General features: G+C 31.0%; 1 protein-coding gene across 1 annotated transcript in view; it reads left to right on the plus strand.

Annotated features, from left to right (window-relative positions):
- LOC139510183 (condensin-2 complex subunit G2-like) overlaps positions 1–15,107 on the plus strand; it is a 49,906-nt gene that overhangs the window by 11,284 nt on the left and 23,515 nt on the right. Inside the window, exons 5-14 of the mRNA XM_071296602.1 lie at positions 163–317; positions 1,811–1,945; positions 4,268–4,362; positions 4,578–4,647; positions 7,042–7,122; positions 7,556–7,648; positions 10,633–10,758; positions 12,100–12,279; positions 13,175–13,327; positions 14,439–14,661. Of these exons, the coding sequence (XP_071152703.1) occupies positions 163–317; positions 1,811–1,945; positions 4,268–4,362; positions 4,578–4,647; positions 7,042–7,122; positions 7,556–7,648; positions 10,633–10,758; positions 12,100–12,279; positions 13,175–13,327; positions 14,439–14,661 (1,311 nt within the window). The remainder of the gene's footprint in view (positions 1–162; positions 318–1,810; positions 1,946–4,267; positions 4,363–4,577; positions 4,648–7,041; positions 7,123–7,555; positions 7,649–10,632; positions 10,759–12,099; positions 12,280–13,174; positions 13,328–14,438; positions 14,662–15,107) is intronic.

Raw genomic sequence — 15,107 nt, forward strand, 5'->3', positions numbered from 1 at the left:
CCACAAAATTCCATTTGGCACATGTACAAAATGACACATATCTTTTATTCAGTATTTTTGCTGTTTTGAAATTGATCCACTTTTAAAAATTTCACAATGCTCCTGCCTACAGTATGGGTCATAAACTTTAGGAACAAGATTAATGTATTTCAATTATTTCAGGATTGCTTTTGCCTTTGCCAGAGAAAGCAGAAAAATTGAAAAATGCAATGTCACATTTATTTGAAGTTTGGTGGCAGAAAGAGATACAGGGGGCAGAAGAATTAATGTCTAACACATTTATCTATCTTTTGCAAAGGAGTCTGCAAACTCAAACAGTAAGTCATCAAAGACAAATGAAAAAAATAAAAGCCAAAACTGATTATTTGTAAGAATTTATTTTTAAACAGACAAGACAAAGCTGAAGTATGTTTCAAGAGAATCTCCCTTGGATCGTGGCTTTAAATTTTGTTAACAATATGAAATGCTTAAAATTTCATGTAGTTAGCCTTCCTAATAAGTAGAGAATTTATTGGTATTTTCAATAGATGTTTTAAAATTACTAATTTAAGGCATGTTTTTAATCTCCAACTGCTTTTACCCTTGTCTGTCCATACCTCAACACAACTTTAGTTTATTGTTGTCAACTATCTTCTTAAAAGCTTAATATTTTAGAAGGTGTATGCTTCATACTTTGTATACAGATTCCTTATGTTACAAAGTTTTTGTTTGTCACATGTCCATTGTCCTTGACCTTATTTTCATGGTTCAGTGACTACTTGAAAAAAAGTAGATTGTTTGTAATGTTAATTTCTTTCCTATCATGAGTAATATGATAATTATATTAAGTATGTGCGTACCTTTGCAAGGTCCTCATGTCTGTCACACAGTTTTCATATGACCTGGACCTCATTTCATGTATCAGTGAACAAGGATAAGTTTTGGTGGTCAAGTCCATATATCAGATACTATAAGCAATAGGTTTAATATATTTGGTGTATGGAATGATTGTAAGGTGAACATGTCCAACTAGCAGGTTTCATCTGACCTTGACATCATTTTCATGGTTCAGTGGTCAAAGTGAAGTTTTTTTAAGTTTTGGTCTTTTTTTCTAATACTGCATTTGTATATGCAATATGTCAACTATATTTGGTGTATGGAGATACTTTATGATGTCAGTCTCGCAGGTGTTATCTGACCATGACCTCATTTTCATAATTCATTGCTCAGTGTTAAGTTTTTGTGCTTTAGTCAGGTTTTTATACAAAAAATCTTTTTTGGTTCGTATAATGCTATGATGTCTGCGTCGTCTCGGTTTTCTGGACAATAACTTAAGTACAAGTGAATGGATCCCTATGAAATTTTTACAAGAAGGTTCAATTCCACAAAAGAAAGGTTGGGATTGATTTTAGGGATTATGGTACCAACAGTGTAGGAATTAGGGGCAAAAAAAAAAGCATTTATAGTTTCCGGGCAATAACTTGTGTTTAGGTGTATGTCTCTCTCTAAAATTGTTCTACAAGGTTCAATACTACAAAGGGAAGGCTGTGTGCACAGTCTTGTTTATATTCTGGTTTGTTGTTCAAGAGTTATAGGACTTTTATAGTCAGATTAAAGTTAATTTTTACATGTTGTACAAAAAAGTTTGTTTGCATTGAATTGACAGAACGGGTGATAACAGATCAACTTGTCAACATTCCCATTCTTATCTGATATATAACTAAATTAGCATAAAGGGTGATGAAGTTTGTACTTATAATTTTATCTGATTGTGTTTTGATTGAAGATTTTACCAAATTTATAATTTCTATAAAAATTATTTTTTATACAGATAGTGGATGTAAAGAGAGTGTGGACAGTACACGAAGCTTTAAGTCAAGTTGATTTAACAAATGAAAGCAGTAAAAGCTTGAAAAACCTGTTGAAACAATGTACATACAATATTGCATACCTTAGATGCTCTGAGGTTAGTGGTTTTAAAAATTGCATATATAATGTACATACAATTTGATGTTGTAATAGACAAAATGTGAATATTCATATTGAATATAAATATTAGTCGCATTTCAGCATTTTTTTTTCTCCTATTTTGTGCACAGTGTGGGACAAAATTAAAAACTTCAATATATATATATGTTGTGTACAAGATGTAAGTTTGTAAAAATTAAAATTTGTACAGGGTTTTTGTCGAGCCTGCAACTTTTGTTGCAGAAAGCTCGACATAGGGATAGTGATCCGGCGGCGGCGGCGGCGGTGTTAGCTCACTTCTTAAAAGCTTTATATTTTAGAAGGTGGAAGACCTGGATGCTTCATACTTTGTATATAGATGCCTCATGTTACGAAGTTTCCGTCAGTCACATGTCCAATGTCCTTGACCTCATTTTCATGGTTCAGTGACCACTTGAAAAAAAAGTTCAGATTTTTTGTAATGTTGAATTCTCTCTTATTATAAGTAATAGGATAAATATATTTGACATGTGCGTACCTTGCAAGGTCCTCATGTCTGTCAGACAGTTTTCACTTGACCTCGACCTCATTTCATGGATCAGTGAACAAGGTTAAGTTTTGGTGGTCAAGTCCATATCTCAGATACTATAAGCAATAGGGCTAGTATATTCGGTGTATGGAAGGACTGTAAGGTGTACATGTCCAACTGGCAGGTGTCATCTGACCTTGACCTCATTTTCATGGTTCAGTGGTTATAGTTAAATTTTTGTGTTTTGGTCTGTTTTTCTCATACTATATGCAATAAGTCTACTATATTTGTTGTATGGAATGATTGTAAGGTGTACATGTCTAGCGGGCAGATGTCATGTGACCTTGACCTCATTTTCATGGTTCAGTGGTCAAAGTTAAGTTTTTGAGTTTTGGTCTTTTTTTCTAATACTATATGCCATAGGTCAACTATATTTGGTGTATGGAAATATTTTATGATCTTTATGTCAGTCGTGCAGGTTTTATTTGACCGTGACCTCATTTTCACGGTTCATTGCACAGTGTTAAGTTTTTGTGTTTTGGTCTATTTTTTTCTTAAACTATAAGTAATAGGTCAACTATATATATTGTATAGAAGCATTGTTAACTGAACATGTCTGCCTGGCATGGTTCATCTGACCTTGACCTCATTTTCAAGGTTCATTGGTCTTTGTTTAGTTATCTTGGTTAATGTTATGTTTATGTGACAGTTGTAATAAAGCTTAGCTTTATACTAAGGACTATCAACATAAAATCAATGATTAGTATAGAAGGCGAGACATTTCAGTGTGTGCACTCTTGTTGTACAAGATATGAGTTTTTTGACACATACCTTCTTGCACCAGGTGATACAGTTGTATCTTCTAAAATGTACTAGTTTAATGTTTTAAGTTCAAATTTATAAACTTCAACCTAACATTTAGTGCTATTCTACTTGTCATCCAACTGGAATTGTGGATACCTGAATGGTTTAAATTCAAATTCTATTTTTCTCCTGATACCATATTCATATCCATAAAACGTCTTTTTGTTGTGCCTTCGACTTTAGTCGAATTTCTCCTGATACCATATTCATATCCATAAAACGTCTTTTTGTTGTGCCTTCGACTTTAGTCGAAAAAGCAAGACATAGCGATCCTACATTCTGTATTTTACTTATAAATGGAATTAGTTTTTTCTGCAGGGAAACATTACATTTACTCTGTGGTTAAAGTTTTTAAAATTTTAATAACTTTCTTATACTATTTTGGATTTGTACCAAACTTGGACAGAAGCTTGATTATGATCAAAAGCTAGTATCTAGAATGACATTTTGTTAAAATTTGTACCTGTGTATCTGTATTTTACTTATAAATAGACTTAGTTTTTCTTCCAGTTAATATTACAAACAGTCTGCAGGTAAAGTTTTTAAAACTTTTATAAGATTCATAAATTATCCTGGATTTTTACCAAACTTGGACCGAAGCTTCTTACAATCAAAAGATAGTATCAAGAGAAATAATTTTATTGATTTTATTCCTCATCTTTGTAGAGCCTGCAATTAACAGCAAAATTAGGCGAGACACTTGGTTACGCGGAACCCTTACAAATTTTTGTGGTCTTATAATTTTTTTTGTATCAATGCTCAATATTAGATTGTATCATGTAGTTGTGAAAATATGACAGAAATATGAGAAACAAAAGACTGTGTGCTTGAGTCATCCATTTGTGTTAAGCAGTTCATAAAACACTGATAACTTGTACAAAATATCTGATAATTTGTACAACATTACAACTTGTACACAACATATATATGTATATACGTGTTTTTCAGGGATGCAGGTTTCTGGCTTATATTTTAAGCCAAGAAGTAGACCTTACAAAGATTCTGCACAATACAATAAAAAATCATTTATCTACTACAGCCAGGTATTTATGTTTACCTTAAGCATGTTAAGTATCTCTTATATTAAGTCTTTTCAATTTTTGAAGGATCCAAAGATGACCTGTTGCAAGGGTTATTAGCTGTCCTTACCTAAAAGTGATGCTTAAAAGTTGCAATTAAACAAAGAAAATCAAAATTAAATCAAACTATATCTTGTTTAATTCTATCAACGAAGAAATATTTATTTCTTTCCTTTCAGATCATGGTTAGTTAAGTATGGAGAGATTTACTTTAGAGCATGGCAAAGAGCTGCAGGACCAGTTTTAGAGGTACAAATGTTGGATAACAGCACTAACAGAAACCTTAAAATTTACATTTTTTTGTTAGTGTCCAGGTAGAAATTATAGTTTTGTTTTTACAAGATCTTTTGAGATTTTGACACAATGTTATGGAACATAGAATATTTGTATTCTGGTTTTGGCATTTATGTCTAAATCCAGTTAAATAGTATCTCCAAATGGGATATCTGTCATCATAAGATTAGCAAATTCTTGTCTTATATGCCATGATAATATCCTAACACCACTAGAATTTGTTGTAATGGAGTTACTTCTATAGAGGAAGAGGGACATTTCTTAGTTAGTAAACTGTTTCACTTAGTTGTAACCAAATTTAATCTTGCTCAAGAATTCATTAATTAATTTTCCCAATATTTGATAAAAGTTTTGACTAAGGAGATACATATAATTTGCAAGACTGTTGGTGTATCCATGTTTGAAGTTATGATAATTTTATAGCTTTGATTCCTGATTTTAGTTGGTCCATTAAAACTCATGAATCAATCATACTATTTAGGTTTAAAATCAAGGAAAATAACATTTGTAATATAAATTGTGAACCTTAGTTAAAAAAAATCAAAGTTAGTTAAAAAAAATCAAAGTAAACTTGATCAATTCTTGATTAATTTACAATATACAGTCATAAGAATCGTTGCAATTTATAGAGATGAATTCAAATATCAATTTTACCCTTTTTTTAATGGATAATGATTATGCAGTGAAATGGTTGTTACAGGTTCATTTATGCTGCAATTACTGCATATTGATTTAAAAAAAAAAAGGAATCCAACTTTGCTTGAACAGGAATGTCCCTGAAAATAAATGAAGTGAAATTGTGAACTAGATTTCCAAAACATTATTATTATCTTCATATATAAGCAGCACATATATCAAATAATGCAATGACTGCTTAAGATGACTTAGTCCTTCAAAGATGTATAGCTAGAAATACATATTTTTGGTTCCTTTTTGTTGCCCAAAATAAGGTTGATTTTCATCTCACACAATTGACTAAAGCCCTCAAAATCCTAGCTGAAACCATGAAGGGGGGCTAGGAATGATCTGCTTTATTAAGAGCTTGTTTTATTTAATTATGCTCTTTTAAAAGAACAGATATATAAATCTGCCTATAACTGTTTTCAGTGCTGTAAAATGTCTACAGGGCTCACACTACTTCAGAATTATAGGGAGAAGTGACTTCTCTTTTTGAAACTGATAGGGAGAAGTGGTGAGATTTGAAAGAGAAGTGCTCATTCGTGCGGGTGCGCTACAATGTTTGGATTTTACAATAGTATAAAGGGCCATATGTAAATAATGTTCTTTTTATGCTGTTCAATTCATATGATTAAAAAATTACAATTAAAGTAACATTTGAAATTAAAAGTTGTTTAAGTTTTACTAAGGTTCTTGTGAGAAACTATCAACTAAATATCTAGCACTAAAAAAAAAAAAATTTATTTTAAAAAATGTAAAGAAATTATATCAATTACAATTTAATTAAAAATTGTCTTGTGTATGAAATTCAGTGTTTCTCATAAAAAAATATAAAAGTTATTAAGCTGGGTCATAATATATTGATATTAGCAGAGACATATATACACATGTATATATGTCTCTGATATTAGTAACATTTGAAACATTCATAAAAAATATAGGGAATTATATACACCAATCAATTAGATGTAACCAAAAGTCTCTTAATGCGTGTGGGATGCGTAATTTTTCCCTTTGGGATCAATATTCTTCTGTCAGCTGTTCCATCCGTGCGTCCGTAGTAATTATTGTAAAAGTACGGATTTCGGTCATAGCTGGTCCGGTTCAGATCCGTAGTTTAGAAATCGGTCAATGGCGGACGAATGCAAGAAAATTTACAAAAATAAACGATGTTTGACAAGTTATTTGGAAAGGAACATGACGGTTTTAATGCAATAAATGGATTAAACATTTACTGGAGTCAACTTTTATCACGTTTAAATGAAGTAACAAACTTATTTTGCCGCCGAAATTTAGGTTGATGTACGTTTTCGAGTAACAAGCACCGAACTTGCGAAAATGCACGAAGTGATAAAAAGTTGTATTTTTATCAAATAACCTGATACACACTGCGAAGACAATGCTTCAACCTCTTTTCTAAAGATAATGAATAGTTTATGTCTGAATTTCTTTAATTATCAGTTAAAAATTAATGTTTCATCAACTTGGTAAAAATTGAAAATGTCCGATGACGGAAGCGACTGAAAGCGACTTTCGTCAAGAACAGGGCGACTTGTTTTCGCTTTTGGGGGTCGGGGAAAGCGAAGTGACGGTCGGGAGGGCGACTTCTTCGCCCAAGTCGCCTGGTAGCGTGAGCCCTGGTCTATAGTTATTTATTTTTGCTTATTCCAGAAATTAGAAACTAGTTGTATTCAAGATCTAATGTATTATGCTGTACATGCAAGAAAACCACTCTGCCAAAGTCTTAGAAGGGTAGGCATTAATGATTATTTGCATGCACCTGTAAGGACACACATATATAAATGTTCTATGTATAAATGATCACAACTGAAAAACACAATATAACAAGAAATCATATTTCTGAGATTGCAGAAAGCAGACAAGAACATTTATTTCAGAAGCTCTAGTAACTTTTCATCTTTAGTTATGCCTCCTTGTTCAAGTTCAATCTATTGTTTATGTTATCATATTTATGCCTGCCTATATGTAAAAATAGCATTTTACCTGTCTCGTTTACCGGTTTATAGTATTTTCAATTTGCATCAGTAAAATGTTGTGTGGGTTAAACTTAAAATAAAATACAGTTATCCCTAAAATCATATTTCATATTTTTTAATTCAGTTTTTGAGGATTGGTGATAAAATGATATTAAACTTGTTCTTTTCACACATATTGTTTATTACAGATTCTGTGTTATATACATAATCAAAAGAAACAGAAAGGAGTAGAAGATATGTTACTGAAATTGTATGACCCTATTTTATGGAGGTCTCTAAAGGTACTAGAATATTGTTAAATTAGTTTTTAAAATACATTTTTTTTTTATATAAACAGGACAAAATAACTGCTGGTTTTTGTGCCCCTTTCATAGACAATGGGGGCATGAATTGTTACCCTCAGGCGCGTAGCTCCCTATACGCCAACACGCAGTTGCGTGCACATCAATTTGGCATGCAAAATAAAATTGCAAAATAAACATTTATAAATTAAATGTTTAAAGTAAACACATATGTTGTCACTTTTTTAATTGATGAAATGTCATTAAATAACGGCATTTGGCTTTCAAAAGAGAAGTTCTATTGGAGATCATGAAAAAATCGGACAGTAACTTGTATCTTTTTCAAGATTTGAATTTGTTATACTCAGTCTAAGACATGTTATTTCGGAGCACATTTTACAGAGTATGGTTTATCTGTTTGGAATGAGATGTACCAATCGGCATTAGATTTATCAGAACCCCTCGATAACGTTGAAAATATATCACGGCGATGTGTTCGACAGACTACCATGCAGAGCCAATCCCCCTGCAAACACGCCAAAACAGTATTGGAAAGTCTCATTATAATTTGCGTTTATATACCATATGATAATGGAACTGGAGAGTGTAGTCGCGTCTGGTATTATCAGAAAATCGCTTCTTTGTGTCGTATCTGCTTCTTCGTGTTGTAGGAAATATAACAAACTAACAAATCTCAACATTGTCTGAGACATACGAAACTGACCTGGTATGTAGTTTTGACGAATTCAATTGGGATGTCGCTCGATGGCGAATACGTACGTTGCATGGTTTATAACATCTCGCAAGTGCTACCGTAGAGATCTATCAGTGTACAACGTCTGTTGAAATCAAATGTACGATCAACAATGAACAATGACAGGTTATATCATCGCTAGCATTACTGCATATTCATCGGCGTTTCAGTGTGAATATTGACAAAGTAATAGAGAAGTTCGTTTCTGCCTAGGCCCGAAGAGCAGATTTTGGACAATTTTGAGTACTAGTAAATTCTGTATCCGTCAGAAAAATGCGTAGTTTATGTTTTCAATTAACTATGATATACTCTATTCAGCTTTATTAATAGTTTTACATTCATAAATTGTTTATAAGTCCTATCTACATGTAGCTCCTCTGTCAACTGTCCTATAACCGAAAACCGAAAAAAAAAAAAAAAAACATTTTTCTGCGTAAAAGGGTCCCAAAATTTACATTTTCTTCTATGTATCTTCATTCAAACAGATCAAATTACTGTCCTTGAAAAAACTGTTTTTAATGACAGTTCTTGAAGTTAAGTTGAATTTAATTGCATTCGGGAAACAATATCAGATTGCAGTAATTGTATCATTTTTTTTAGCATAGGTTAAATAATATAAAATAATAAACAGATTAATTGTTCTATAAACATTAAAAGTATTTAGAGACTTATCAAATGACAACAAGTTTAAACTGAGCATTTAAGTGTACATCTAGATTTATTTTTTTAAGGAGGTAAGAATGGAGAGTCAAGGGTCAGGGGCGTAGCTAGAAAGAAACAATGTGCAATCAACTACTTTTGGTTTTCTTCTATCAGACTATATTTTCTTTAACAACATTTCAGACAACTTAATACGTGAAAAACTAATATATTACTGAACAATTTATTTATTGGGAGTTTTCATATTTTTATGCCCCACCTACAATTGCCCCTCCTACGATAGTAAAGGGGCATTATGTTTTCTGGTCTGTGGGTCCATTCTTTCGTCCGTCTGTTCGTTCGTCCCGCTTCAGGTTAAAGTTTTTGGTCAAGGTAGTTTTTGATGAAGTTGAAGTCCAATCAACTTGAAACTTAGTTCACATGTTCCCCATGATATGATCTTTTTAATTGTAATTCCAAATTAAAGTTTTGACCCCAATTTCACGGTCCACTGAACATAGAAAATGATAGTGCAAAGTTCAGGTTAAAATTTGGTTTAAGTTTTTGGTCAAGGTAGTTTTTGATGAAGTTGAAGTCACATCAAATTGAAACTTAGTACACATGTTCCCTATGATATGATCTTTCTAATTTTAATTCTAAATTAAAGTTTTGACCCCAATTTCATGCTCCACTGAACATGGAAAATGATAGTGGAGTGTGGCATCCGTGTACTATGGACACATTCTTGTTTTTATGAGTGTTTAGTTTAATTTCAAGACGAAATGTTAATTATAGTACATGTTACATGTATGACATAGGTATAAAAAAAAAATTACAGGTAAATGTGGCCCAATTTGATTCTTTTTATTGGCACAATTAATACCATCAGAAAAATACCTTTCAAAACTGTAATTTGAGCAAATTGATTCTGCCCATTTCATGTGTCAGTGAAAGGTATAAGTTTTTTTTATACCTTTAATTATATTTTGCATTGAACACATAATAAAGTAATGTCAGTAAATTATTGTTTTAGTGTTTAGAAAATCATGGCCAATGACGATGTCTAACTTACTGTGTGCTTAAAGTTTTTGTCTCATGCTATCGTAGTTCGGAGACATAAGTATACCTTTTATGTTTACAATTAGTTAAATTTAGTTATGCAATTAGGTTAGTTTAAGGAAAATCACTTTAAGTCCTGAGTGATATTTCACATGCCTTTATATTAGTATTTGCTTATCTCATTTCAATAGAGATAATATGACCCTAACCCTAAGAAATGGTGCATTAACATTGAAGCTTTACATGTGAAAGTTTCTGATTAGGTTATTTTAAAGGTAATTACTAATTGTATTAGCAGATGATATTTGATATGCAACAGTTAGAGTTCATTGACTTTGAATTTTTTTTTTCAAATTAATTTTTGATGTTAAAGTGTTGCCATTTTGATTTAAACATTGCAATCTACTATCAAAATCACTCAAAGAAGAGACATATCTGTGATAACTGTTATATTTCCTGGCTAAACGATGTTTTACTTATTTATTATTTCAATACCGATATGTTTTAAGAAAATGTTTTGTTACAATTACAGGTAGCGAATCCTCAGGTGAGAGTCAATGCCACAGCAATATTGATGGATGTTTTTCCACTACAAGATCCAGATTCTAAAATTGAAGAGACAAACAAACTAATGCAAAAACAATTTGATACTATAATGGTATGAGATTATCTGTTTATATCTTATTTTGACTAATGATGGATAGACAATATCAAAAAAATGAATCTTTATGATAGCCATATTGCTTCTATGTTAATAGTTTACCAGTCTGCTAGGCTTTAAAAATGAAATGATTATACTAATAATTTAGAAATTATTGGAAAGTTTTTATTAATGTGAATTTTGCAACTCCCAGTGTATTGCAATAATAAGAACTTGTGTTCTGATATCTGGTTTGTATATCTGTGTGAAGATTTTCAAAAATTGCAACAATTCTGGTATTTTTGTTCATTCTTCCTAAATCTCAATTATATTTCTGAATGTACAGTAGTTTGCCTTCTTGTGAGCTTGATAATCAAAGCAGAATTTGCAGTACTCAATAATATTGACTGAGAATAAAGTGTTAGTAAAATTAAAGATAATATCATGGTATATATACTATTGTCTATTTGTCTATTATACTCCTTTTCGAAGAAAAAAAAAGCAAGATAATGCATTGAACAGATATCATAAAATCAGAAAACGTGAATCAATGAGTATGATTGGAGAAAGCTCTCTTTACCCTTTGGGGAATTTTCAATTAGTTGTTCCGTATTTGTTCAAATGAAGCTATCAAATTTTAGGAAATTTTTCACAAATCACACTTAAACTCAAGTACAATGTACATGGCTGTGATTTGCTAAATCTATAAAAAATATTGTGAAAGAATAGGTATAGATGATCCAATACTGCAATCTAATATTGTTTTCTGAATGCAATTAAATTCATTTCAACTTCAAGAACTGTCATTAAAACAGTTGTTTTATAAAGCCTGTCATTCTGTTTTTCAAGGACAGTAATTTGATCTGTTTGAATGAAGATTCATAAAAGAAAAGTTTGTTTATTGAGTAGGCTACTAGTTAATTGTGGGCAAATTGTAAAAATATTGCATCAAAATTTATACATTTTTTTATAAATTGGGTATTTCACAAAATGATTCAGCATTACTATAAATAAGATCAACAATAAATTTGAGATTTAAATATGTGTAATCAAGCTCTGAATAAAACTGAACGGTATCAAGATTATATAATTCTTGATAAGAAATTAAAAAAAAACTAAACTAATGGTGAAAGTTGCAGCTCTTTATGATACTTTATGTAACCAGAATTTACAACTGTGATGTGATTCATTTGTTGGATTTTAAAAATGACTTTTCAATATGAAATCAACAGGAGGTAAGCTTTTGGCAGCAGCATAGAAATCATATATTCTTGCTTGTATGATTGTACTATAATAAGATTTGTTTGATGAAGAAATGTGTAATTATTTTCCAAACATTTAGACTATATGTGACTTCAGATCTTACTGGATGACCCTGTTCCTGTTGTGAGAAGTACTGCTGTGGCTGGAGTGTTTAAGATCATGTCCGTTTACTGGGAGATGATCCCTGCAGAAATAATACAAAGTCTGATATCTAAAGTTATCCTAGAACTAATGTGGGATGCTTCCTCAGCTGATGTCAGGGAGAATGTCATCAAGGTATGCATTGTATTCATTCATCAAGTAGTGAAGGGCATACACTAGTTTTAATCCCAAGATGATTTTTTACAAAAATTTGCCTACAAGCTGTTTCACAACTAAACAATTCAAATATGTTATTAAAATATACAATTTACCTTCATGTGCTGCTTTAAGAGACAAAAGGGGTCCAAATTTTAGACAAAATTCAAAATTTCATTTTTTTTTTTAGATTTCTATCCTTTGGATACACACACCTAACTTTATTTGTTTCAACAAATTTTTGTTAAAACATTATGAAAATCTTATTTACATAAATATGCTCTTGATATGTACAATAATTAAGCTTAAGAATATACTTAATAAAAATTAAGAATTTAAAATTGATATTATAAATCGGAAGAGCATTTAGTAAAGGAACAAAATAAGATGAAAAAATAGATAGGTTATAGAGCTCCATTTTGAGATATTTGATTTTTTTTTAAATGGTGGGAAAAGGCTGGCTCAGACTTGTCAATCAAAACTGAACAACAAGCATGACAGGAAATCTCAGTCAAGCCTCATGATATTTAAAGGAACTTATACAGAAGGCATACTGCACAGTTATTTTAACACAAATTTCACATTTATTTTGTATAACTTTTACTTTTAAGATAGATTATGTCAGTGGACCTCAATAACACTCAGAATTGCACCACCAATAGAAATTGGCTGCAAAGATCTCTAATATTGGTTTTTAACAAACACCAACAATTAACCTGATAGTGCTAGTTCCACTTCGCATCCTTTCTCGTCTTGTACATTATATTGCATGAGATTGCTCAAATCTTATATGATGCATGTTGTATGGTAAAGACATGAAAACAGGCTTTAAATTGATACACATTATAATTTATGTCTTATTTTCTCTTCTTAGGGTCTTATAGTCCTCCTGGATAATCCTTTATGCCACTCAGTTTTGAAACCAATTCTTCCTGAGTTGAAGAACTTTGTCCATGATTCCTCAGAAAAGGTCAGGGTAGCCATGTTAGATATGTTGCTGAAAGTCAAAGGTCTTAGAGCAATCAGGGTAACTTAGATTAATTTTTGTGCTTGCCTAAAGAAATCTTTAAAATGATAGATTTTAGTTTAATTGATTATGTAAAAATTATTGATGATTGTAATATCTATGATTCCAGAATAATAATTTTTGTTACACTTTGACAATAGGTTTCCATAATTGATGTAGTATACTGTAAATTCAGAAATTATTGCAAGGTTTTTATTATTGCCAAAAATGCGACAGAGTTGTTAACACAATAATTTAAACTCGTATTTTGAAATATTTTTCTCAAAATCTTAAAAATTAAAACTGCATTTAAGTGGAAAATGACAAAATTGCAATAATAAATACATGCAACAATTTCTGAATTTACAGTATTAGTATTGTATTTTCCCTAAAATCCCATCTTTACATACACTAATACAATATAGACACATGCAATTTCATATTATTTATCAGTTGATTTGTCAGTTCATGTTTTTATTATTTTGACAGTCATTGACTGGGTCTTACTAAAATATATATTTTTTTAATGTCTCAACTACACTTCAATAAAATGATGAATGCATTAAATTTATGTTTTTTTATATCAATGCATATATGATGTACATTTCAAAATGTGAGCAAATTAGTATCAATATATAGAATAAATAAACATATAAACATGATAAACACTGGCAACCATAAAACACAAAAATGCCCTTATCCTATAAATGTATACATCAGTTTTTAGCATAACTTTGCTGCCCTGGAAAAAAACACAAAAACTTAACAAAAGAAAATCTATATGGAAACCTATGTTTTGTTGAGATATTAACATTTAAATCATTTGGACTGAAGGATTAGCAATGTTCACTTAGTGGAGAATATCCCCTATGACTGGAAATATTCTCTTTGGAAATCAAAATATATTGAATAAACATTATTAATAATGTCATGCCTTTTTAGTTGAAGATATTTAGCCTGTATAAGATAGTTAAAAGAAAGAAAAAAAATATTTGTATGTCTTTTGACAAATTAAATCTGCACACAACACAGGGGACATATGAATGATGTTCTTTTATTTTTGTACTGGTAACCTGATTTTCCTCAAAATGGATGATAGATAAAATTTTCACTGTGCTTTGTTTTTTTTCAGTTTTGGAGCATTGTCCCTGTTGAGCATCTTCTTGCCAGACTAGAGATAGACACACCTCCTATTGCTAGGCGTATAATGAAGTTGATCTTCTCTAGCTTTATGCCAGCAGATAAACCTGCCGATGTGCAGATCGGTAGATGTGTGACTCTAATACAAACAAACATTGGGGCAGCCAGACAGTTTTATAACAAAGCACAAAACCATATGAGTATACAGGATACAGGTATATGATTTATAACTGGTTATTAGATGACCATTGGTAACGATATATTTATATTCCAGACACAATAAGTTAACACCAATAATCTAACCAATCACATTGAGAACATATGTAAAAATAAAAAAAACTCTGATATGATAAAGTGATTTTGATGTGGTTTTCATAAGTGGGTGAATTTGCATGAATGAAACATATACTGAATGGGAAGTATATTTGGACTATATGGAGCTCAAATGTACTTATGCTTAAATATGCATTTCAGTCCTAAGGAAACTGTGACACATAGTATACTATATATATAGAATTTCTGAAAAATAAAGTGCTATTTTAGTAGTTGATTCCTTTTAGAAAGCATGCATCACATCAAGACTTTAAACATTGGTCATCATACCACATCTTCTAATTTTCATATGAAGACCAAAGAAGATTTGATTTATTTTTTCCAGAAA

This window comes from Mytilus edulis, chromosome 2 (genome assembly GCF_963676685.1).
Source record: "Mytilus edulis chromosome 2, xbMytEdul2.2, whole genome shotgun sequence".
NCBI classification, from domain to species: domain Eukaryota; kingdom Metazoa; phylum Mollusca; class Bivalvia; order Mytilida; family Mytilidae; genus Mytilus; species Mytilus edulis.